The sequence below is a fragment of the Pelecanus crispus genome, chromosome 17 (assembly GCF_030463565.1).
Source record: "Pelecanus crispus isolate bPelCri1 chromosome 17, bPelCri1.pri, whole genome shotgun sequence".
In the NCBI taxonomy this organism is placed as follows: Eukaryota; Metazoa; Chordata; class Aves; order Pelecaniformes; family Pelecanidae; genus Pelecanus; species Pelecanus crispus.
This window is the reverse complement of record NC_134659.1, coordinates 8108040-8134112: the sequence shown is the minus strand read 5'-3', so window position 1 is coordinate 8134112 and position 26073 is coordinate 8108040. Positions and strand designations below refer to the sequence as shown.

At 55.2% G+C, this 26073-nt stretch overlaps 1 protein-coding gene across 1 annotated transcript; it reads left to right on the top strand.

The window, feature by feature from the left end:
* The first annotated feature begins 431 nt into the window (after positions 1-431).
* ADORA1 (adenosine A1 receptor) lies at positions 432-26073 on the top strand. Its single transcript, XM_075722382.1, is given in 4 exon segments — positions 432-471; positions 474-649; positions 1050-1435; positions 25440-26073. Coding segments are annotated over 4 exon segments (1236 nt in total).

The window sequence follows — 26073 nt, the reverse complement described above, 5'->3', positions numbered from 1 at the left end:
AGGGTGCTTTGGGGCTCGCCCTCGACCCACCCCAGCAGTGATTTTGGGTGAGACATTGTCAGCCAGAGCCCGGGCGAGCACCCCAGCTCTTTGGCCCTGTTCGGGTGTGACCTGGGGTGCCGGCCCCATCCTGGGGGGATTCGCGGGGTCCGAGCTCACCCCGAGCTCAGGCTCTGCCTCCGTGCTCGCCTCCCCTCCCCCGGATCCTCTGCTCACACCCGACCTCAAAAACCGGTTTTGGTGCTAAAACCGGGAGCCGAGCCGTGCCGGGAGCTTGGGGCTGGCCCCGGCTCCGCCGCCCCCCCGGCTCCGGCTCCCGCCCGGCCCTGCCGCCCCCCGCCCCCCGCCCGCCCTCCCCCGGTCCTCCCCGGGCCCGGCGAGCCCCGAATCGCGTCAGACCTCTTTAACCGGCTGGAAGGCTGCACCATGTGATGCTCCAGCTCCGGCTGGGAGCTGGCAGAGCCTGCGGGAGCGAACGGTGCCGGGGACCGAGCAGAGCCCCGCTCGCCGCGGCGAGCCCGGGACCCAGCGCCCCGAGCATCCCTCCGGCCGCCCCCCAGCATGCCCCCCGCGGTACCCTGCGGGTGCAGAGCTCTTGCTATTTTGGGGTGAGGGCACCCCAAAACAAGCCCTGGGCTTGCAGGACAAGGTGAGGAGGGCGGGGGGCGGGCGGCTGCTGCCGGGGAGCGGTGCGAGGGCGGCGGGAGGGAGCAGCCGGGGCGGGCGGGGGGCAGGCGGGGGCCCCGCTCGGGCTGCACCGGCCCCGCTCGGGCTGCACCGGCCCCGAGGGGCTCTGGCAGACGGCCCCGGGGCGGCCCCGAGGGGCCGTGGGGCTCCGCCGCTCCCCACGGCGCCGGCCGGCGGCTCCGCTCGCCCCGCAGCTCCGGGAGCGGTGGTGGCGAGGCGGGATGGAGGTGGGTGCAGGATGAGCCCCGGGGGGGCCGGAGCCCCAGGGGACGGCACAGCCAGGAGAGGGTTTGGTTTTGTTTTTCCCACCCCCCGCCCAGGCTCTATCCCGGCCTGCAGTTGCTAACCCCACGCGTTCGCAGGTGGCCGAGGGACCCCAGCGTGAGCGGGGAGGGGACCGGAGCATCATGGCACACCCCGTCTCAGCCTTCCAGGCTGCCTACATCTCCATCGAAGTCCTCATCGCTTTGGTGTCCGTGCCGGGGAATATCCTGGTCATTTGGGCTGTGAAGATGAACCAGGCGCTGCGGGATGCCACTTTCTGCTTCATCGTCTCGCTGGCGGTGGCCGACGTGGCCGTGGGGGCCCTGGTCATCCCCCTGGCCATCATCATCAACATCGGACCGCAGACGGAGTTTTACAGCTGCCTCATGGTGGCCTGTCCCGTCCTCATCCTCACCGAGAGCTCTATCCTGGCGCTCCTGGCCATCGCCGTGGATCGATACCTGCGAGTGAAGATCCCTGTCAGGTAGGAAAACGTGTCGGGACAGGCTCTGCGGTGCCTGCTGTGGGGGTTAAAAGGGAGCAAAGATGCCTCAAACTCTTGGAGAAGCACTGGGAGAAAGGTCTTCCTCCACACTGCTGGCCCGGCACATCTGGCCGGGCACATCTGGCCGTGGCAGCAATCGGGCCGGCTGGGCAGGGGGGTCCTCAGCGCCTCTGGCAGCTTCGCTTGGGGGCTCAGGGGGGTGCTGGGTGTGCAGGCAGAGATTGCATTGTGGCAGCCGGCAGGCAGGGCAGGGCAGCCCCTCTCCGGATCCCCGTGGCTGGGACAAAGTGTGTCCCACTGCATGTGGGAGAGCACCAGCAGGGTGCTTCAGGGAGTGGAAAGGGAATGACAGATTTGCCTTCAGCCCAGGTTTTCCTTTGCCATGGGGAGCCCAGGAGCCTGGGAGTGATAACCTGCTTGCTCATGGACATGTAGGGGACAGCTTTGGGGTTTTGAGGGACCAGAGGTGACAGCCCAGCACATCTCATGGGGCAGGCTCACCCAGGAGAGACCCCTGGCTATGGGGTTGCCCCACAAGTGGCTCCTCTCCCTGTTCTTCCCTTCTCATCATCTGGATCTCTTGTCAAAGCCAAGCCCATAGCAAATACCGTGGACCATAAATGAGGGGGATGCACTTTATTTGAACTCTGCTGCTCCCGGAGGAGGTATTTAACCGCTTTGTAGCCAGCACCCTCCCCACTGGTGCGGTGCTGCAGCTGCTGGGGCTGGGGGAGGCAGCCGTGGGGCCAAGGTGCCGCAGTGGGACCGGGAGTTGTCGGCAGGGCTGGAAGGGGATGTGACCCCCAGTGTCAGCACCACTTTAGTGCAGCCTGCGCGTCCCAGCTCGGCCCCTCACCGTGCAGTCGTCGCTGGTCCCCCTTGCTCTGTCCGAGGACACACCCGGGCTGCAGGGACACCTTTGCTGGGCTCGTTGGCTCTGGGAAGGCTCCCACTGCCACAAGCATTGCTGGAAAACTCAGCCCAGCCAGGACAGCTGAGCACACACCCAGCTCATGTCGCCCCACTGAGCCTTTGAAGCTCAAACACGGGCTGCAACCTGTTTGCTGGAGGTGTCCATGACACTTCATCAGCACAAAGACGCCTCCCAAAACACGACCAACCCCCTTGTGTTAGTTGCTGCCCAGACCCCAATGGGCGTAGGACCCTTCTCGGGGCAGGAATCGCCTTCCTGTACAGGGAGACAGGGACAGGAGGCAGCCTGCATCGGGATCAACTGACTGCTCCGGAGTGCTCAGTGTCTGCTGATCCACTGGATCAGGCCAGAGATCTGTTGCTTTGGGGATTTTGCCCCCGCCGTGGCTGGCACAGGCTGCTTGGCGAAGGAGCATAAGGCAGAGGGGGGGGCACAGGATAAACCCATGGTCCCTGCCCACCCCCTCCCTGCCACGCACAATTTCGCAGGCTGTTCCCAACTTCCTCCCTAAGTGTGATTTTTCCCAGCCTGAAAAATCCTCGTCTTCCAGCCCGTCGGTGTAGCCGAAGCGATTCTCACCCTGTCATTGCTCTCGGTGTTTTTTTGGTCCTCCTGCACCCCCTGTGCGGTGCGGATGGGTTCAGGTGTGGGAGTACTGTGGCTTTATACATAGCAACACTGCCTAGCTCTCGTCTGTCGTTTTTCGAACAAGCCCAGTCTTTTTTCTTCCCTTGCTGCCTTTAGCATCAAATGGGCCTTTTTGGGGACATTTCTGCCCCAGGCCCAGTAGCTTTCCTGGGAGCAATATTAAGTAGGAGCCCTCTGTGCTGTGTATAGTTTGGGTGAGTTTTTCTCATGCAACATCGACCCTGAATTTTGTCATCCTGTTATGTGCCTGAGCACTCGTCATCATGAGATTTTCCTGTGACTTTTTGTAGCCTACTTTAATACTGAAAGTTTCGTAGCCTCAACAAGAAGGGTTCGGCTTCACCAGTTCTCCTGTTCGCTTATCTCTGGATGTCTCCTTCTTTCCCTGGTGTGAATTCCCAGCTGTTGGCAAATGCAGTGATTTGAGGTGATTTTTGTGCCCTAGACACAGCAGCAGCAAAACAACGTTGTAGATCACAAATAGGACAGAAAACTCCACTAAAGAATATTCCCTGAATCTGAAATGCCTTAAGTTTCTCCCAACCTGTTGCTAGATGCTAAAAGATGATACTGAAAACATTTCTACAGTGCTGCCAACTCGAATCGCAGCTTCGTGGTGTCGTTCCGCACTGCGACGCCGAACCCACCGGTGTGCAAATTGGTGCTGGGCGCTGAGAGCCTGCGACACCTCGGCAGAACTTGGGTCCCTGGCAAGACTCGTGTGGCCACTCGTGCCTGGGCACCTCAGGGAGAGCTGCTAACGTCCCTGGAGGTCCCCAGGCTGCAATGGCATCCAGTCCTGGGCAGCGATGGCATCCCACAGAGATTCGCAGGCAGGTGGGGAGCGATGTGGGGGGATCTCTGTCTCAGCCACATCCCTAGGGCAGCCAGGACACGGAGCAGGCACATCAGCTCCGGAACGTGGCCAGCCAGCATCACGCACAAAGGGGACAGGGTCAGCAGACAGCGTGCGCGCCACAGCCTGCTCCTGTGCCAAAGTCCCCAGATAAGCCTGGCACGGGGTGAATGCTCGCCAGCATGACCCACAGGTGGCCCAACATGGCCAAGGGGGTATCATGGGCTGTCGTGAGGGGGGTTCTCCCACATCCCCGGCCCTGCTATCTGCTCGCAGGCAGCCCTGGCTCTGCTGAGGCTCCGGGAGAGGCGACAGCGGGGAGCGGAAATGCATTTCATAGAGGCAGCAGACAGGGACCGGGAGCAGCAAGGAGAGAGGCTCTGTGCACCCCTGCTCCGTCCTCATGCCAGCCACCCTGCAAATGCTGCTCCAGGGGTCCCCAGCAAGTCACCACTTGCATTTTGGGTTCCATGAAAGGGTGTGCGAGTGTTTCCACATCCCTGTCATGTACGGGCCAACTGGGGTGAGAAGCCAATGGGACTGTTGGCTGGGAAATGTTGTCTGAAGGAGAAGCAAAGTCACCGCTGAACTTCCCAGGCTTTCTGTTTAATTAGGCAGAGCCAGGACTGGAAGCGCAGCTTGGCAGGGACAGGGGAACACGGTGCATCGCAGCCCGGCTCTGGCTCCTGGCTGCCCACGCACACCCCAGCCCTGGGGCCTGCGAGCTTGGGGGAACAACCTACAGGTTTGCTCCTTCTTCCAGCAAACACATGGACCCGTCCACTGCCCACGCACCCGGCCGGAGAGCGAGCCCTGGGGGGACATCGGGAGCTTTGCGGCCCCGCGGGTGGGTGTCTGCTGGCAGCATGTCTTGAGCAAATGATGCCTGGAGACATTTGTAATGTGTCTCAGGATGGCAGCAGGAGATGTCCAAGTGTCATCCAATGCTCAGTCTCAGGCATCCTCCTCACTCCCCTGGCCATGTTTCCCATGGACACAGAAACACAGAGGAACGTGGGCCACTTGTGCAAGGCGGAGGCAGATTTTGTGGGATGGAGAGGGGTCTTGCACAGCTCTGAATTGGCACCTCCTTCCTTCTGCCTTTGGAGATAAAGCCAGTGCACACCCAGCATGGTTGGGGGACCAGGATATCCCACCGAACCCTCTCCATCTGCCCCAAGCCCCTGGGTAGCATCCCTCCTGGCTGCTGGGGTCTGAAGGATGCTGCCTCTCCCCAAGGGGCCTTTTTTCGGCTGTGGAGAGATGCAAGAGCATCGCTCGGGATGAGCAGGCTGGAGCAGAGGGTACCACGCTCCCCAGCCTCCACAGGAACCGCTCTAAACAGCTGGAAACCAACTAAAATAGGTTTGCTGCCTTCCTGCTGGTGGAAAAGCTCACATCTCCCCTCTCGCATCCTTCCTCCCCGCCCGGCGGCAAGGCAGGACCCCCATCCTTGTCGTCCCCCTCCAGCTGGGCGCAGCGGGGTCCCCCAGCCCAGCCCAAACTTCCCTCTTGCAGCCGCACTTGGGGAAGATGAAACGAGTTCAAAGGGAGGGGAAGCAGCCGGCTGGGGGCGTCCGGCAGGAACCGGCCCCTCGGCATCCCTGCGGCGGCTGTCGGCGGCAGGATGCTGGAGGGGACGGTGCCGGAGGGATGTTTGTGGGGGGATGTAGCTCCTTTGGCGCCAGCCTCCACTGACTCAGGGGCTCCCGTCTCTGCTCTGAGATGCTGCATTGGGCTTTTTGGAGAGGGCCATGGCAGAAGGAGCTGGTGTCCTCGGGACACGCTGAACCACAGCCCCTTGGCCAGGGATGCTGGATGCACGGATGCAGCCTGGTCCTGTCTTGGTGTGTCCCTGGGGGTCCTTACCTTGTTCACTTTGCTCTTTCCTCAAACACTTTGAAACATGTGCCAGGAAGACAAAAACTGGAGAAATCTGCTGGTAGCAAGAGCCCTTGTACGTGGGGTCTCTCACATCACAGGAGGGACCCCCACCCTCTGTGCCTGGACCCCGACTTTGGGGTGCCCCACCAGCTCTGCCCTTCCCACCTGCGGCATCCTGAGGAGCATCCCAGCAGGGTGAGCTGCATTTTGTGTTGCTGAAGGATTTGAATGTACACATGAGACTGCAGAGCCATGGAAATTAGACCAAACCGGGCTGGAAATTGCCAGGAAATGGGGGGGGGGGGGGGTGGGGGCAGGAGGCTGGGATGCAGCAGGGGGAGAGCCCAGGGTAAAGCAGGGTCTGTGGGTGGCTCTGCGGACAGCGCTGGCATTCTCCGATGGTTCAGAAGTGCCCTGTCCTGAGCCTTACGAGACAAAACAATGCAGGCGTGACAGGAGCATCTCTCGGTCCCGGACTGCAGCACCTGCAAGCCAGGAGGTGAGGAAGACTTGGAGGTAGCCTGCAAGCTCTTGGCTGGGCCCAGCAGTGGAAAGGGGAAGCTTTCCTGCCTTGACCCTGCTGTTTTTCAGGCTCCTGCCTGAAGTCAGTCTCTTGCCGGGATTGCAGCGCTCTTTCCCCTTCTCTCCAGGCCTGCCAAGGGCCCCAGGCGTGGGGCCAGCTGGGGCTGGGTCACAGGGAAGCCTAGGAAGTCTCGTCACCCTCAGCCAGCTGGGTCATGGAGCAGGGCACACGTCCGAGATGGTTTTCCCCCTTTTCTCCACCGAGAGTTCATTGAGGGTCTTGGCAGGAGAGCGATGGGCACCCCGCTGCCATGGGATGGGGATTGAGGAGGACGTCGGGATGAGACCCTGCTTTGGCCCAAATTCCCGGGCACCAAAGCACCTAAGGGCCCACGAGAAATCTTTCCAGCACTCCCAATACTAAATGCCAGGAAACCTCCCCAGACACTTGGGCTCTGAGACCCAGCAGCTGTGTCCGGGATGGAGATGGGGAGGTTTTGGACCAGGATGGGGTGCGTGGTGGCCCCAGTGCCTGTGGGAGATGGTCCCCTGGGGACAGTACGTGCTGAAGGGAGAAGGTATCAAACTGCAGAAGCAATTTTTCAGGCTGGCACAAGGGTTTCATCCCAGAGCAATGGGATGAAATTAAGAAAAGGAGATGTATGCTCCACCTGAGGGCAATTTGCTGGCCAGGTGATGTGTTTCACATGTCCCCAGGGAGGCAAGGGTGACTGGAGGTGTCTCTAGCCAGCCTGGCCAAAACAGCAGACGATAAGTGAGGGCAATGGCAAGCGACCCTGTCCAGCCAGGCAAGTGAATAAACATGTCTCTTCCAAGGCTTGTTTTTAAATTTGGAGGAAACATTTCAAAAGCATCCAGGTGACTCAGAGCCGAGAGCGTGAGCTCGGAGAGCTGCAGGGGGGCTCTCGTGCCCAGGAGCTCATCTAGCTTTTTTTCAACCTCCATTAGTCGATGAAAAGACAGCATCCATCCTTACAGGCCCTGCCCCTGCAAAAGCCAATTGAATTTCCAAGGAAAACGCTCCCATTTTTCCTAAAGTGGAGAAATTTGGGGGACTGGCAGGTCTTTGCAGCCACCTCTCTTGTTTCTTCCCTTGCTGCTCTCCACCAGGTATATTTTTAGCAAATTAGGGTGTTCTATGGAGACCTACATTCCCAAGGAACAGGCAGATCTGAACTAAGGATGGAGAATAAAAGGCAGAAATCACAGTCCAGAGAGGTTTGCTGGAGACTTCAGGATGTTTCCAAGCCGTGGTTTCCAGCACCCTGCACCAGCTCAGCGTGTGGGTGCTAAACCAGAGCAAGCATTTCACACCGAGCTCTGCTCGAACAAGATCCGGGGTGCACGGACGAGCTGTGCCGATCCAGGACCAGGAGCTCTATTCTGATATCACCAAAATACTCAGAGCCTTGGAAACAGGAAGGGATTTACCAGCAGGTTATATTGGTCTTGAGGTCCTGGCAAATACCCAGGTGAGCCGGTTTTCAACACGACTGTGATCTGCAGAGCAATTTTAAGCCAAGAGCATGTTAAGTCAGAGATCAAAGGCATGAGGGCTCTTTCCTTGGTGAGGGGACGTCTGGCTTAGGCTCAGCGGGAGCATGCACAGCTGCTGCAGCGGTGCCATGAGACGTTTGCCGACAGACGCAAAATCAGGTCACTCAAAAAAGCTACAGACACTGCCATGCCAGCCAGAGGGAAGCGACTTGGGCTGTAAGCAGTGTCCCCAGCTCCTGGGGACACTAATTCCAGAAAACGCTGGGGTTTGCAAGTTTCCCCCTCCTTGGGATGCAGCGAGGGTCTGACCGTGGGATGTTCCGTTCTCAGTAGCACAGAGGGAAGGGGAGAAGAGCAGTGAATCCTGTGCAGAGATGCTCCAGACTTGTTGATATTTGGGGTTATTCCCAAATTTTCTGGATTAAAAGGGCAAGGGGATATACATGGCCTCCAGAGACCCAGGACGGGCTTCCTGAGCAGCAACACCCCGTCTCCTCCCAGCCCTTCTCCTGTATCTCTGAGTGGGGTGAGACGTGGTCCCCATGCTGGGTAATCTGCCCAGGGTATCATTTCGCCCTGACCCCGTTAGCTGTGAGTCGACATCTGTCCCCTCAGCAGAGCTTACATCTGCCTGCATTGTACTGCAGGATGATGAATGAAATACAGCTCCTTTCTTGCTGGTGTTTGCCTGCTACGCCCCAAAATCATGCTCTGGGAATATTTTCATTGGTTTTTTTTCCATTTTCTACTGATTTTTAGGTTAAAGCATTGACCCTTGACAATGCATCACCAGTAAATTTGAAGGCATGTTCCCAGCAAGTGCAATAGCACATTTGCAGACAGGGAAACTGAGGCACAAAGCAGCACCATGGCTCACTCAGGGTGACCCCACCGGCCAGGGATGGAGGCTGGGGCACAGCAGGTATGGAAGCTGAGATAGGCCGGGACAGCGTGCCCTTTCTGTTCACGCACTGTGCAGTGATCAGCTGGTCTTATGTCACGACTGTGCCCAGGGCACCCGGCAGCCAGGCTCCTCCATGGTCCCAGCCCATGCCATGGTGATCCATGCAGGAGTAAATGAAACAGGGTTATCCAGAAGGCCAAATGGTCCTTCTGGGCTGCAGGTCCCTGATCTGCAGAGCCTGGAGTCAAGGATGCCAAAAGTCACTCTTGTCAGCAATTGGTCCTAATTAAAAGTGACAGGATCTCCGTCCACCGAGAGTGTCAAAAGGGGCTGAGATATCTGTAGGGACAATGCCCTTGGCGAGTGGGCTCCTGCCCATGAACTCATCCTGCAGGGAACACAGACATCAAACCAGGTGGAGATAGGTGGATGGAGCCCAGCAAGGCTCTGCCACCTCCATAGCAGTGATTCAGGTGTGTTGGGTACCATCAACCCAAGAGGATCTACTCTACGAAGTGGGCAGATGGGACACTAGCCAGCTTGCATTTCTTCATTCCACGGCAATATAAACTGACGATGAGGTCCCCATTGACCAAAAGGTGAGGAGCACCAACAGCCAGGGCCACCCAGACATGGTGGGATGGACAGCAAGGTGTCTGCAGTGAGTAAGGTGATGTCCCTCACTGCATGGGTCCATCAGACCCATGGTTGAGCAGCAGAGCTCCCAAACACCTGGGAACACCCAAACAGACTGTCACACTTCCAACAGCACCACTGAGCACTTCGGAGATGGTTTTCCCTTTTCTGGAGTGACCGGGGTGTTTCCAAGGTTACTAGGTTGGTGGAGGTGATGCTGATGCACATTGGGGCTTGGCATCCAGTGCTTTCCAAGGACCCTGTGCAGCTGCTGGCAATAAGACAAGTGAAACACCCTACCGAAGGAGGCCCCGCCAAAGCAAAAGCTGCTGATTCAGCGTACCCAGTCCCCGCCAGCCCAGCCTGGCCCTGCAGGCAGCATGTCAGGAGTGAGTCAGGACCAGCTCACCATGGTGTGTGCTGTCACTGCAGCCATCTGGTGCTGGAGCTGGCTCAGGGCATGCAGGACCGCTTTGATGGGGTGTCCTGGGTCTTCCCCACCCTTGAGATGGAAGAATGTGACTCCATCAATGGGAGGTGTCATCATTATCTGATCTTTACAGAAATGGTCCCACCTCCGCTCCATGACGGCCAGAGCAGGCAATAGAGCAGAAATAAGTGACTCAAAGGGTCAAGGCTGGGTGTGCAGGTGGGCTCAGGCACTCTTATGCCATGGAGCTGGCACCAACCCCCTCCCCAGTGACCAGCTCTGGAACCGCAGGCCAGTCTCTGTGTCATCACCCAGCCCTTGGCACATGCATGTGGCATCTGTCTTGCTCTGGTCACACATGTGCCATGTGGCCACCAACAGCCAAGCCACCTTCTAGCTCCTTTTACACCCCAGGGTGCATCATAGCATGGTTTTTTCTAGCCCATTCATGGTGTTAGAATAAGCTCAACCGTGTCTTAAAAGTGCCAGGTTGACTCTGTTGACCAGAAAGGGGATTTTGACCATGAGCTTGGATGGGAGACAGCTGGGACAAAGACCACCAGCCTCTGTTTTCAAAGTCTGATCTGGAGGGTCCCCCAGACCCACAGCTGCCATTTGCAGTCAGTGAGGCCAGACCCAACAAGGTCTAGGACATCTCAAAGCAGCTTGTACCCAAACACAAGGGACTACTGGACATAGGGATGTGCTCTGAGGGGACATGGCAGCCACCTGCAAGTCCCTGGGCCTCCAAGGCAGCATAGGCAGAGCTGGGCAAAGGCTCAGGGACAGGGGCCATGGAGCCACTGCATCCAAATGGCCATGCTCGAAATCAGCCTGACCCCAAGGGGTCACAGCATGAGCCTTGGCACAGAGAAGGGGTTCGGTGGAACTGGTCGGAGCAGACACGAGGGAGTCAAGAGGGGTCTGTAATTCAGAAAGTCAGCATATTGGCAGGTCTGTTATGGAGGCAGGGGTGATAGAATGGTCACTGCAACACAATGAAGGATGGAAAAAAGGAGGAAAACATGGAGGAGGCACCATGGTGAAATGACCTGAGAGATGAATTTCTTCATGACACACACAGGAGTCATTTGAGAGTGGAAAGAAATTGATGGGCTGGAAGAAAACCTCTGGCTGGAGGAAGGACAGGGGAAAACCCTGCAGGGTCCTGCCCACAGGCATGTGAGGTCATGCAGGTCATGGAAGGTTGTGGTCCCTGCAGACAGCGGGACATGGAGCATGGAGGAGACCACGCAGGCGAGAGATGCCGGGGAGGGACGGGGACAGCTTGAAAGGCTTGTCCCCTTGGGGACAACAGCACCAACTTAGAGCCTGGCAAAATGACAGCCAGCACAGCTGAGCTAATATGAACAGCATTGGTTTATCCTGGAGATAAATTAATGATTTTTCAAAGCGATCCCGCCAGATGCAGCAGGGCTGGATGCAGGGGCTGAGAGCCGGGGACAACCCAGCGTGCGGGCTGCCGATGGGCTGGAAGGAGCAGTCCCAGGGAGCCAGTCCTTTTGGGACACATCTCAACCAAGATGACCTGAACTTTCAAGCCCATGAAATGGGAAAACAGCCATCCCAGAGGCAGTCTGGGGTCCTGGCAGGGAGATGCCTTCTCTGGCAGCATGGCTGCCCAGCTGCTGGGGCAGGCGCACAGCTCTTGCGCAGGATGCCCAGTTGCAAGAAAGAGCAATTGATGCACTCCAAGGCGGCCACAAAGCAGCCCCACAGCCAGTGGGGTGTCCTGCAGAATAGCAATGAGCTGAGCACCCCCTGCTCCACCAGCACCCAGCCCCAGTGCAGCCTGCTGTTGGGCACGTAGCCGCCTTTCCAACCGGAGGGCGGCTGAAGGGGCAGGTCTGGGTGTTAAGGAGACATCACTGGTGAGGCCATCAACAAGAGAGTAAAAAATAGCCCCAAGGGGTTGAGATCCTCCTTCCTATAGAGCACAGGCAGCACTCGCCTATGGGGTAAGGGCCAGAGGGCTGATGGGGGGCAAATAAGGGGGGGAAGGACCCTTTTTGGTGACATAGGGCAGTGCAGAGCGGGATGGGCCACTGGAAAATTTTGCGGCATCTGGGTTTGCCCTTCACTGCACTGAGCCTGGCGGGACCCAGCAGCTCCCCCTTACATCCTTGCCCCATCTCTCACTGCCTTTTCCATCCTCCCCCCATCCCTTCCTTGCCTCGGCTTTGCCCCCCAGCACTGAGCAGGGGACCACTTTCAGCAGCTGCTGCAGTCTTGGGTGGCTTGGTTGGATTTTTGTTAAGAATAAAAGTCTCTGTTCAAAAAAAGGAGCTGGAGGAGAAAAGGGGATTTGGTCCCCAGCCCCGTTCCCTTGTCTTCCTCACCAGCCCCCATCTATGCTGTCCCCGAGACTGGCCCTGGTGCTCTTGCACGCAGACCCCTGTGCACCAGCGATGCCCGAGCAGGACCACAGGGACACAGAGGCAGGGAGGTGACATCCCCCAGCCCTGGACCCTGCCTGGGGTGACAGTAACACCTTTCCATCGGTCCTCAGAGGATGGCCAGAGCACAGAAAGCCAGGACATCACTGAAATGGCTGTCTATCTGCTTTCTCCGGGCCATTTCTCTCCCTGCATCCAGAGACCAGGGTGATTTTTATTGGCCTCCTTCAAATAAGGGAAGTGCCAGCTCCTGGCACCAGGGATGCTTTCTCATGCAATTCAGTTCATCTTGCTTTGCTTGGCATGCCATAACCCCCCTCTGCGACTCAGTTTCCCCATCTGTTCACAGAGGGAATGATGCTACAAACTCTCCGAAAGCAGTGAGAGGCCGATGCTGAGAAATGTTGTCTCAGACATAGCCATAATTAGCACAGTCTTACAGACTAAATTATTTCTCTTTCTTTGCTGCACTGGTAGCAACACTCAGTGACTTAAACCTTGTAACACGCAAAAATGACACACTCATTTTTCTCAGCGCAAACGGCTCTGTTTGCCTGCAGCACTAAGCGGTCAAGACTGGGAGAGAGCTTAGAGCACAGCCTGCGTCCAGATGGACACGGCAAAGCCTGCGCAGAGCCAGGCAGACGCCTGCGTGGGTGCAGGCGAGGGGTTTAATTTAAGGGAGCTCATTTGCCACGTTCAGTACTGCCGGGACATGGGTGCGTTATGGGCTCAGAGAGGTCTGTTTGCTCAAAGGGAGCTCAAGGTGCTCTGGTACCAGCAGCCACCCTCCTCTCACTTTTACACCCACTCCCGTGACGCTCACAGAATCAGCGGTGCAGATGACCGCCCTCCATAGGGCCATACCCTGCTCTCAGTGCCACGGGTCCAGCCACAGAAGAGCACCTCCATCTCCAGCAGCCTGGGGACCTCCTTGCAGCACTGCTTGTCCCTTGTGCACCAGGCAGGGGGGATGCCGGGTCCCTCGCGGGCTTCACAGGGACCGGCACAGTCCTCATGCTTGGGGAGGACTCGTTCTGCCTGGCCTATGCATCCTTCATCTCCATGCCCTGCGCCAGCCAGGCTGCCTGGGCAGACTCAGGCTATGTCTGCCCGTTGCTCCTTGCCTGGATTTAACTGCCAGAGCAATTAGGAAGATGTACAGGGTGTAATTTATGCCCAGCTGATGCATTTTGCTGCAATTCCTTGTCTTGGGTCTCAGCTCTTTCTCTCCACCATCCTGATGGAAATACTGAGCTGTTTCCTTTCCAGGCAACAAGGTCAATCAGTTTTCCTCCAAGGGAATAAATAATCTTTTAAATCTGAAAGAGGAAACAGGGTTTAAATAATAAACTTCAGGTTTGCTTTGCATTTGCACTTTTTATTTGTTTTCTGGTGAAAGATCGATTCTTTGCGGTGAGGGAACATTTAAGTGTGGTGTTAACTGGAGCCTTCATTTTCAATTTGGCATTTCATTTGGCTGATCAAGATATATAGATCTGCACTGGACAGATTCATCCCAACATAAATAACTTAATGGCTTGACACATAGGTACTCTGATCCTCACTTTCCCTGTTTTTATAGTGTTGTGGAGGGGTGAATAACCAGGTTTTACTCAAGCTTTGTGGCAAGTTGTGTTTGGGCAGAAGCTGGAAGTCGACTATAGCATGAAAGGGCCTCTCCAAATGATTTTCACTAATTGAAAGTACATATAGCCAACTCATTAGCAAAAAAAGAAATTAAATTAATCCAACTGGTTTTTGAATTTGAAATTGATCCTTTAATCAGGGGAAATATGCATTGGACAGAAGACGCTGAACTGGTTGTTTTGGGTTACTGTGTCCTCTGAGGTTTAGAAACAGTAGATCTCGTCGGCACTCCTAATTCTCATTTAGACATTGGGCAGAGAAAACAACCTCCCTCATTTTGTGAGCTTCCAGCCAATTTTTCAGTCTTGAATGTACTAATCATTTAACTGGACTAAGCGCAAGAACAGAAATGTCCCCTTTGCAGCGACAAATTGTGCTGTGAGGATCCTGGACAGCAATAACAAGTTGTAGCCTAAGAAACTGAGGAGTTCAGTTGTTGACTGCAAAATCAGGAGTTGGGTTGGCAAGCAGAAGTGTAAAACCCAAGAAATTAAAAGGCAGCTGATCCTAATCTCTTGTTCCAGCTGTAATTTAGGATATGTCTTTTTCTGAAGAGTCTGTCTGCATTGGAGAGATAAAGACCCACCTCAGCCCTGCTTCGTGGCTGAGTTAATGCCTCTTCACAGGAGATCCTATCTCCAGTTTCCTGCCTCCCATTTATCCAGGGAGCAGAGCTTGATGTCCTGTCAAATGCAGATGAAATACCAACAGCAAGTCTCAAGACCCCTTTTATTTTCCTTCTAGTTGAGATCTCTGAGCTGCTCCTGCCTTTTAATGGCTCTCGGTGGTTTTCAGAATCACCTGCTTAGAGGTCTCCTCTGGGTACCGACTTGTCCTTTGATTTAGCAGCATTTGCAGAACGTGGTGGGGACATGCAGGGAAGGACGGTGGCACTGGGCAACCTGCCCTGATGCTCTACAGATGGCACCAGGTGCTTCCTTAGCTGGCATCTTCCCCCTAGCACAGCCAGCTTTCTGTAAGCCACAGCGTTTTGTGGGATGGAATATGAGCCACAGAGGCTCTCAGAGCCCAATCACACCAGGCACTTTGTATCTGCCGTCTCATTTCAGCTTCTCATAGAGCCCGCATTTGACAGATTTGGCATTTTAAGTGGTTTTTAGAGCTGTCTTTTTTCTTTGTCCTTCCCTCTTCTCTCTTCCTTCTCTATTTTGGGGCTGACTTTCAGACTCTTCATTTCAAAGAGGTTCTTTTGCATAAAGAACAAAAATATGCAATGCATAGAAAAATTCAAGTACAATACAAATAGTAATTAAAACCCCACTGCTTTTATCTAGCAAAGTTCTGGATTTACACTGAAGATAGCCAAAGCTGCCTGTTATCACTTCTCCTTTGTACTGCACGAGTACATCGCCCTGACTTCTCTAATCACACCGTGACATGCAGGGACACGCAGGATCAGCTGCTGAGCCAGGCCTGGGCAATCAGCTCCCAGCTAATCGCCACGCCAGGGGCAGGGCTGATGTGTGAGAACCTTTGAGGTAGCCACATCCACAGGGTGGTGGTCTGGCGTGGCGAGGGCAGATGACCTGAGACTCCTGGCCGAGCACATTGATCTCCCCCCCAATGATGCTGGGTGAGAAACACCTCCAGCGCACTGTCCAGAGAGGGATGCACATGCATTTTGAGTGTCTACTCCTGAAACCTTCTTGCCCTGCAGAAATTGTCTTCTGCTGGAGATGGCATTGCTCCCAGCATTGGGGGGGTCAGCCGTGTGGTGGGGGTGTGCAGGACCCTCCCTCAGAGTCAGACCCGTACTCCCCTCCAAGAAGATGTTCTTACATCCAATTTCTATTTTTTGATGACAAAACTGTTTAGACACTAAAGATGTCCAGTAAGTTTACTGCACCAGGGTAACACTGGAAACAAGTCCATCATGCCGTCACGCTGTCCATCAGCGATGTAACCAGCTCTCATAATTTCACCCCCTTCTCCTAGAGACTGGGCTGTTCCTCTCTGCGTGCCCTAATTCCCAAAGTCCTGGTGCTATAGAAGAATCTCGACTTCTGTTTCTTCTCTCTTTTAAAGCAGTCCTTCTCATGCTTTGCATTGCAGGGAAATGCTCAAAAATGCTGCTGCCTGAAACCAGGAGCCAAAAGACAAAAACATCACATTTTTTTCCCCAAGTTCTGAGATTCTGAAGCTCATTTCATGATTTTGCAGCCGTTGCCAATAGCGTTAAATCATTTCCCTCCCACCTACCTCGGGGTCCTGGATGGAGAAGCCAGCAATCCAGGAAAATCCTGGAGGGCTATGACCACAGATGGTGGAGCTGGGAGGGAGCTCTGGAGCTGCCTGGGCACAAATCTATGGCTCGGTGCGACTTGTACCCCATTGACCAGGGACACTGGGTGCACCCTCAGGACTGTCACACGGCAGCAGCAGGGTGGCACATCCAGAGCATGGCCACCCCAGTACAGGCACTCAGCACCCTTGGGTGCACTTGGTGCTGCCCACAGCATCAGGCGGTCTCACAGCTCCCTTTGGGGCATGAAGGGTCTGCCTGGGCTTACAGGGCAGCGCTCCCCGATAGGCACAAATAAAATTATAATTTTCATCAGGCATCAGATGCCCTGGGCATCCCCAGCCCCCTGCCTAACCCCCACCCACACACATTTGGGATGAGGGGGCTGAGCATTGGGTGAGTGGTCCTTGCTGAGAATTGCTGCTTATGCAGTGACAGAGCACTTGAACATGTTAGGATCCAGCCACAGGCTGTAAACCAAGCCCAGTTTGAAAACCAGATTAACTTTATGCGCACAAAGGATTTATATTTGCTGCTGGGGTGAAGAATGCTGCTTAAAGGATGTGAGAAAAATTTGCCTTTCTCATTGAGCAGCAGTGGACGACATGCGCTTCTTTGCCTTCTTTGGACAACAGCAGTGCCTCCTCCACACCCAGGGCACAGCCTGAAGGGGAAGGATGTGTGCGAGGTCCCCATGCTTTCCGACCTCCCGCCCTGCGATCTCCAGCCCTCCCCTGCTCCCTCTTCCCCTGGCAGCATCCTGTTGCAGTGAGAGCTGCTGGGATGCCCAAGGGGAAGCCATCAGCACTGGTCCACGGTGGAGCTGCTGTGGAGGTTACTCACATCCCACCTCTGAGATGAGGACAACTGGGCAAGTGATCTGAAAGAAGCTCTGCAGTTACTGGAAGCCTGTGATTTGTTCCCAAAGATGGGTTGTGATTCATCACCAAAGCCTGGGCAGTCCAGCAGCACAGGCATCCCCAATGAAGCAGGCTGCACAGATCCAGCCAGCAGATACTTCTGCATTGAGGCCAGGAGCAGCCCCAGGAGGGGTGTGCAACTGCTTGGCAATGAACTCATCCAGGCTGGTGTGATGTTGTGGCTGCTCCTAACATCCCAGGGACCAGAGATATGATAAGACAAGTCTCTTTGGCTCAGCAGGCAAAGATTTAACTCAGTCCTCTAGCTGGAACCCAAAATATGGCAGGTTTAGGCTCAAAAACAATGTGGGCTTGTGTATGGGTATTGGGGAGCAGGGAAACAAGCCCTTAAGCAGCCTCATGAGGTTGTGAGTGATGCTGCTCCATGGAAGATGCCAAGCTCAAGGTGGACTGAGCCGTGATGTGTGCTTTGAGGTTGGTCCCACTGGGGCTGATGGCATCAAGAGAGTGGCAGGGGTAGGGGGACGTGCCTAGCCTCTGGGTCCACGCCGTGGACTGCTGGAGCCGGGGGAGGACATCTCCCACACGTGTAGCCGTCCACTGGAGGGACATCCCTGATGGGCTTTCATGTTTTGTACTGCCAGTCTGGGGTGAAGATACCCTGGCACAGCCTGGCTGCCCTGTAGAAGCATCATTCCTCATTTCCAGGCATTTTACCCCATAAAACTCTTTTCTACCTTATTTCCCCTGCTTCTTGCGGGGATGTTTGTGTCCCTAGGGCTGCTTCTGGATGTGCCTACATCCCTCTGCAGTCCTCAGGGATCCCAGGGTGCCCCCAAGGTCCCGGGAGATGTGTCAGGGCAGGATGAACCCACACCAAGGCAGCAGCATCTCCCCAGACCCTGTCTGGGGTCCAGGAGGGCTGCAAATGGTCCAGGTCCCTGCACAACCTGCCCCGACAAAGCTCAAAGCACAAAACCTCCTTTTTCTGTCACTTTCTTGCCGCTTGCTGGAGTTGTGGCCAGCTCCAACTTCACCCACCACTAAACGAAGCACTCACCAAAGCCCTGGGGATGTCATGTCTCAGTCTGTGGGGAGCAGTCAATTTTGGCAGGATGGGTTTGTTCTCATAAGCCTCATAATCACCCTCGCCTTTATCCATTAAAGAATTACTGGCTGCTGAAAGCAGTCAGAAACATTTGGTGGACTTGCCAGCTGCTTCACCCAGCCATAGCCTCTTGCACTTTGCAGTTGCTTGTTGCAGAATAATTCCTATGCGGAGAGCTACCATTTTAGGACGGTAAAACCAAACCCTGGACATACACCAGACCAGGAGGAACTTCAGTGGGATGCACACAACCCAGTGCACTTATGGATCTATACAACCCCATGCACATGCTTTCCGCCTCTCTCATGGTGCCTTTGGGCAAGGTTTGCATTAAGCAGCCTTGTGGTGTGGTGCCATCTCCTCTTGCTGCAGTGGAGGAGACCCCAAGTGTTTCAGGAGCAGAGGTCCTCAAAGAAGAGGGTTCATCATGCCCAGCTCCTCTCTCTGCTGAGCCTGGGGTGCTGAGCTGCTGTAACTCCAGGTCACCACGTGTGAGCTGAGCTATAGGGCTTAGAAAGGTGCCAGCAGCTCGTAGAGATGACGCCAAGCAGAAAGGACCCATATGGTGAGAAAATTCTTCTCTGACTCTCGGTGGGGTGGTCCCAACCCTGCTCTGCCCCTCTGCAGGGCACTGCTCCAGCTGCAGTGGCAGCCGTGACCTCTGACATCTCGGCTCATTCAATGCAGTGGGACTTGCAGCAGCATGGCAGGGAGGACCTGGCACCCACTGGGGACATCCATCCCCGGAACCCCTTGCAGACTTCCAGCTTTGGACCTCCTGCCCCCACCTCTTCTTGCAGCGCATGGCTCAGGGAGCACCGAGCACCCTTCTCCCGCCGTCCCCTGGGCTGTCCCAGTGCATGCTCCAGACTGGGGCAGCTGGTGATGATGGGAGCAGGGCAGCCCTGACTTGGGCTCTATCTCAATGGGTGCCAGAAAGGTTCTAGGCTGAGATTTGGGGTGCAGCCCCATCCACATGGGTGGTAGGTAAAAGCTGTCTGTTCCCATCGGTGCCTCTCCTGCTTTGGGAACCTCCAGCAGCCCCACCAAAAGTGTGACCTGTAGAAAACCCAATGTTGTCCTCACCCAACTGTCCCCTCCAGCCAAGCTCACGCTCATCCTGAGCAAACAGGTATGGGTATGGTGCCAGGTGGGGATTTTCCTCCTCAGCTCCTTTTAAATCAGTTCCTCAAGGTCACGTGAGGAGTCTGAGGCCAGGACACTGGAGACCACCTTGCTGCAGCCACCTGGCCTGTCCTCTCCCACCATGTCCCACTGTCCCCTCTTGTCCCAGGGGTCTGCTGGCACTTCTCAGGTTTCTCCCACAGCTCAAATTTCTTGCAGACCAACCAACCAGAGGTGGTGGGAGGGGACAGTGCACAGGGCACCTGGGGTCCTCCTGGTCCCTTTGGAGCACTAGGAAGTGTCTCTGTGGTAGGACATCCGTGTCGGGCTGGAAATACTGTGCTGATGGAGGCTGCTGGGCTATTTTGGTGCAGGACAGGGGCTCCATCACCAACCAACACCAATGTCCTTGCTGCAGAACGATGCACTTTTCTGGCTCACCTGAAAGACTCTCCATGGGTTTTGGACCAGTTTTTTATGTCTTTACTTGCCAGCTGGTATCTGACAAGCAACAAGTCTGGGATTTTGGGATCAGGACAATCCCCCATGCATCCCAGAGGAGATGCTGATAGGGCCAGTCTCCTCTCTTCCGAGCATATTTAGGACCAGGCTATCACGGAGAGCTCTATCCAGCTACCAGCTTTGGCTGATGTTGGTTGATGTCTGTCCCTCCCAGGGCCCCCAGTCACATGGTGACGCACCCACGAGCGGTCACAAACCCACAATTCTTCTAAGGTGGAAAACCAGAAGTGATGTGACCATGAGAGCAATGTGCTGAAATGGTGTCGGCACCCCTCTGCCCAGGAGATGTTTTCTCACATCACCTCCACAGTTGTGTCATTGTCACCTATCACCCCCCATCCTGGCTGTGAGAGTTGCCAGGATGGCGCAGGAGGGTGTGAAATGCCTTTGTGGTAGGAGCCATCCAACAACTCAAGCCATGTTTGCAGACAACGTGGGCCCATCACTAGTGTTGACTTGCTGCAGTTGTTGGATGGATGCTGTCAGGAGTGTGAAGGGCTGAGCGGCTGGTGTTTGACCCCAAATAGCCGCAAAGCTCCCAACTGTCACACAGGGGTGATGTGGACAAATAGGAGATGCACTCAAATGATGCAAGGAGGATGCTGGTGCTGAGACATTTATGCCAATGCTAACAGACCTTTTTAGACATTTTAATACACCTTCAAATCCTCGATAACCTTCAAGATTTTGAACTTAGGGTTTTTACCTAAATGAAGTCCAAAAGAGATCTGAAGGGAAGGAGGAAAACAGCCAAAGCAAGACACTGAAGAAGGAATAAACTTTTCATGTCCAGGGTTAGAGGTGACAAAGGAGCCATGATCAGGGTTCCTCTGTCACACAGTGGCCCTGCTGCAGCACTTCCCACCTTGTGCGGGTGCCCAGGGACCTCCTCATCCCAGCCCTGAGCCGCAGCTGAGATTGCCCCTCGCAGAACCCATGTGCCACTTCACATTTCTCAGCTCCACGTTTCTGAGCAGCTTTGAACACCAACATCTGAGTTTTCCCACCCAGTGGCCTCCAGGACACTGAAAGATCTGAAGCAAAGATACAGCCAGGAAAAAGGAGCAGAAACAAAAATCTTCTGAGATCAAAGCACTTTTGTGTAGAGATTTTCAATTAGGTCAGGACATGCTCTGGCTGCTTTTCCTTGCTGCGTTCATAATGCAGATGAGTTTCATGTCAGCTTGGCCTCTTTTCCTCCTACCACGTTGGCTCCAGCTTCATTTCATTAGTGATGGCCTGCCTTCATTAATGAATTAATTCCCCAGGAATTGCACTGCAATAAACCCTACCAGAGCAAGGACCAGCGAAGCTGCATCTTGGGGCTGGCTGGACAACTGCGAGTATTTTCCGGACACAAAAGGATATTCACAGAAATACTGAAAACAAACAGATTTTATTCAAACCAGACCTGGAATCTTTGAAGTTTTTTCAATGAAAACAAGAGGACATGTTTTGTGAGTGTTAGATTTGGATTGACCTGTGGCTGGGAGATCTAGGAAACCAGCCCTCGTCTCTCTCTTGGGGGATAGGCCCCAAGAAAAAAGTCAAATCATTAGAAATGCAATGAATACACTGCTCTCCATTTGGTTTTAGATGTGTCCTGATATGTTAGATGGCCATGGGGGCTTTGCCCACCCAGTGCCAGACACCTAAAGAGCAGGTCCTGGGCTGAGCTGGGCTCCCTTGGCTGCAGCGGCGAGCAATGCAGAGGTCTGGCCACATCAAGATGTGGCGGAAGAAGTTGAATCTATTCTGGGAATGACGAACAAAGGGAAAGGAGGGCAGGTAGTGTCCTCGGGGTGAGGACCCAGGGAGCATTTCATGATCTCCTGGAGAAAAGGGGCCTCAGCGTCTCCCCCTGTGACTCTATCCTGAGCCCAAGAAACTTTGACTGCAACATCTCTTGGAGCATCCCATCATGAGGCAGCATCTGTCCCTGGAGGAGCCTGCTCCATTCCTCCCCGTTAGCTCTGTGCAGCCCTTGGGGACAATTTGTCTGCCTCCGCCTCCAGCCATCACTTCTTGCGCTTCCTCTGGGGGTGCAAACAGCACTCTATAAATAATTGATATTTTACCTCTTTGCATTACTTTCCAAACCCTCAAAGACATTTTTGTTCCACACCAAACCAAAGTTCCTGCCCATCCCATTTGATATCCACCAGGATATCAATGAGGCTGGATGGCTGCTGTGTTCCCTCCAGACTCCTTTCTCCTGGCCTTGGCAGGGCATCCAGGAGGACTTGGGGCGATGCCCATCTCTGTGGGGAAGGCATGGAGCAAAAACTGCCAGTGAGGGAGGGCAGGAGGAAAATCTAGCAATTATGGTCAGGCTCAAAACCCCACAGACAAAGAAAACAAACCCAAATTGTATGATGATGGTGATGGCTATTATCATGGATGTTTTAGTCACAGCTGTTAATAAAAATAATAGTAGGAATAAAATTGTAATGATGTTAGCAATTGCTCCAATGCTGCTGATAATAATAAGATTATTTATTAATTGTGAGCCATTATCAGCATTTTCTAGTGCTTCTGCCTCTCAGACCTGTCTGAAACTCCAGCCCTATCAAATTAATGCAAAATGAGGTAAATGAGAAAGGCTTTTTTCTTTATGGCATAACCCAGGAAGAAACATGGGAACAGCACAGTCTGTCCCTCACCCCTCTGCTAGTTGCACCCCACCAAACACCCTGTGCCATGGGGTTGAGCATTAGGTGGGATCTTGCATTTCCCTCCTTTAAGCAGGGTTTGCAGCCTTCAGAGCAGCTGAGCCCCACAGGGGCTGCATGGTCAGACCCTGTGGGGCGGACAGAGGAGGAACTTGGAGTCATTTTGTGGCTCTTGTCACCCTCCATGTAGGGCTGACAGGGGACAGTGAGAACCCGTGAGCCCCCGGGGAGCACATTTCCCTGCAGGGTGCTGCAGCTGCCTCTGCCCTTGGCTTGTTGCTTGAAGGAGCAAAAGGAACAAAAGCCCCAGCTCCAAATGTTGATGTTTTCTATGGATTTTTTGGGTTAAGCCATGGTTCCTGTGACCATGATGCACACGTGCAGGACAATGCATGGACAGGCTTTGCTCTCAGCTGCCGGCTGCTTCTGCAGTGCCACACTTAAACCTCACCATGTGAAGTGAAGCAAGGAGCAGGGAGAGCCAGGTCCTGATGCTCGAACTGTTGTGTCTGTCAGGCCAGGCATGTGCAGCGAGGTGGCGGAGATAGATGTGCAGCAAGGAGGGATGGATGTGGATCATGGCAGAGAGATGGATGTGTGGCAAGGAGGAGGGATGGATGCACAGCGAGGTGGGGACATCCATGTAAGGCAAAGAGGGATGGGTGTGCAGTGAAGAGGAGAGATGCATGTGCATTAACAAGGGATGGATGTGTATTGAGAAGGGATGGATGTGCAGCAAGGGGGGGATGCACGTGCAGCGAGGAGGAGAGATGTGCAGGGAGGACATGGGAGGGATGTGCACCTAAGTGGGGAGGTGGATGAACAGCCGGCGGTGTGTGGGGCGGTTGCTCTGCTATGTGTGTGTTATACACTCTGAACCATGCGAGCTTGTGTGCATCCAGGGACCTGAGGTCTGCACGACCTCCACAGCTGTCCTGATAGCCATCTGCAACAACACGCAATGTTCTGCAGCTGCAGGGGGCCGGGCCCCCTGCAGCCATTCCCCATCCCGTCTACTTTGGCTGCAAGAGTGAACACTGCGTCCTCTGATCTGACCCCGGTTCATGACTAACAACGGGGTCCCAATGCTCACTCTGTCCTGGGTGCTGCCCCAACCCAGGCATGACGGCAGGGGGGAGAAGGAGTGGGTGCTCTGGGAGCAGTTCCATGCCTGGGTGCTGGCTGCAAGCCCTGGGAGGGTGTTTGGGGACTGTGGTGGCACCGCTGCTGCTCAGCAGCCTTGTGTCTCTGGCAATGGCTGTCACACAGCTCTGCAGGGCAGGGAGCACCCAGCACGGCAGCGTGTTCAGCAAAATCAGTAGAAGACCCTAGAAACCCCCGGGAGTGGGGAGATGGGACACAGCTTGCAGGGACTGCAAAAAGGGAAGGCGCTAGGGCAGGGGGGTTGGTGCTGTTATTTCTAGTGCCACCCCCCCGAGCTGCTCGAGCCTAGGGAGGTGGGATCGGGGTGTCACTGCTGGAAGGGCACATCAGCCCTCCCCAAGGACCTGTCGTCGGTGACGTGGGGTGCACAGCCAGCACACAGCCCCATGGGAGCCTCTGGTTTCCCTCTGCCACCCGCCGCTCCCATGGGCCCCCCCACCTTTCCCTTCACTTAGCCCATAGCACTGGTGCACTCCCACCGCCCCTCGTCCTCCCCATGCCCCAGCTCTCCTGCTCTGCACCTTTCTCAGGGTCTCCTGCCCTCTCTCCTCCCCACAGAGAATAAATCACCCTCCAGCTCCAGCATCAGTTTTCAGAGGAAACAGCAGCCCGCATTGCCACCTCCTTCCCACGGGACCTGGCTGCATCCGGGATGCTGGGAATCTTTTTTCAGACCAGAGGGGGGGTTCATTCCGGAAAGCTGTCCGGGACCAGTGGCTCTGGACCCTCTGGACTCCTGGGGACCCATGTCCCCCCCTCTACCCAGCGCCTCTCCATGCTCCCACCCTGACACCTTGCCCATGAGATGGGTCTTGAGAAGGGACCTTCAAGGGGGAGGGAGAAGGGGTTTGGGTCCTTGGCTGCATTAAAAAGCCCCGAAATGCTCCATTTTTCCACCACAGGTAAAGGCTGCAGACATGCAGCAGGAGGCTCTCAGCATCAGGATGGAGATCCAGCTTTGCCAGCCACCTCCACATGGCTGGGTTAACACCAGCATCACTGAAACACCCAGAAAACAGTCAGAAACATGTTCTTTGTTCAATCCCCTCTGGTGGAAAGCAATAACACTTGGGCTGCGAATCTTCTCGGCCTCCAAGGAGAAGCTTTCCTTTGAGGGCCAGGGGGAAAAATCAATGTAGCAGGCTCCACTTCCCGCTTGAAGAGCTCTGGAGAGACGAACCCAGCCTCGGCATGCTCCCTGGTGGCATCAGGGAGGGAGCAGAGCCCAGCCGGAACACGGCTCTTCTCCTCCTCCATCCCTTGGCACCTGCCCATTAGGAAAGAGGGTTTTGTCGAGCAGCCCAGCACATTAGGAAATGAAACAGGCTGTGCCCAGAAGCTTCCCCAGGAGTCCATTAGCACCAGCGGATCCTTCCTCCAGCCCGGCAGGTCCCAGAGGATGTTTTTGCTGGTGATTTCCTCCCCCGGCGCAGGGGGAATTGTCTGGGACAGGGTGCTGGCAGGGCTGGTGCATGGGGGAAGGAAAGGGTGACCTGCTTCTCTGGGTGCAGGGTGCTCAGGACTGAACACGCAGGCACGTTCCAGATTGCTAATGCATTTCCTGGCTTGGCATCAACCCTCAGAGCTCCAGGATCGTGTCTGAGGTCTCTGCCTATCCCTGGGGCTGGGGGTGGTGGTGGGAGACAGGGTGAGGTTCCCCTGGGCACATGCAGAGAAACCAGTCCATTAACACATCTGTCAGGACAAGCTGTCACCGATTGCCAAGGGAGGGAATGAGGAGCATCGTGCCATACCAGCATGAGCACTGCATTGTGGAGCAGTCTGAACCCCCAGGCAGAGCATCCCACTTGTGTTCAATTTTTTCGTGCTGTTGTTGTCTCTTCCACAGGTATAAGAGCATGGTGACACCCCGGCGGGCAGCCGTGGCCATTGCTTGCTGTTGGATCGTCTCCTTTCTGGTGGGACTCACCCCTATGTTTGGCTGGAACAACCTGAACAAGATGCGGAGGACTCAGGAGCTGAATGCCAGCCACACTGAGTTTGTCATCAAGTGCCAGTTTGAGACGGTCATCAGCATGGAGTACATGGTGTACTTCAACTTCTTCGTTTGGGTCCTGCCTCCCCTGTTGCTGATGCTGCTCATCTACCTGGAAGTCTTCAACCTTATCCGCAAGCAACTCAACAAGAAGGTCTCCTCCAGCTCCAACGACCCCCAGAAGTATTATGGGAAGGAGCTGAAGATCGCCAAGTCGTTAGCACTGGTTCTCTTCCTCTTCGTGCTCAGCTGGCTCCCTCTGCATATCCTCAACTGCATCACCTTGTTCTGCCCATCCTGCGAGACGCCGCACATCCTCACCTACATTGCCATCTTCCTCACCCACGGCAACTCAGCCATGAACCCCATCGTCTATGCCTTCAGGATCAAGAAGTTCCGGACAGCTTTTCTGCAGATCTGGAACCAGTACTTCTGCTGCAAAACCAACAAAAATGCCAGCACCACCACGGCTGAGCCGGGCAACTAG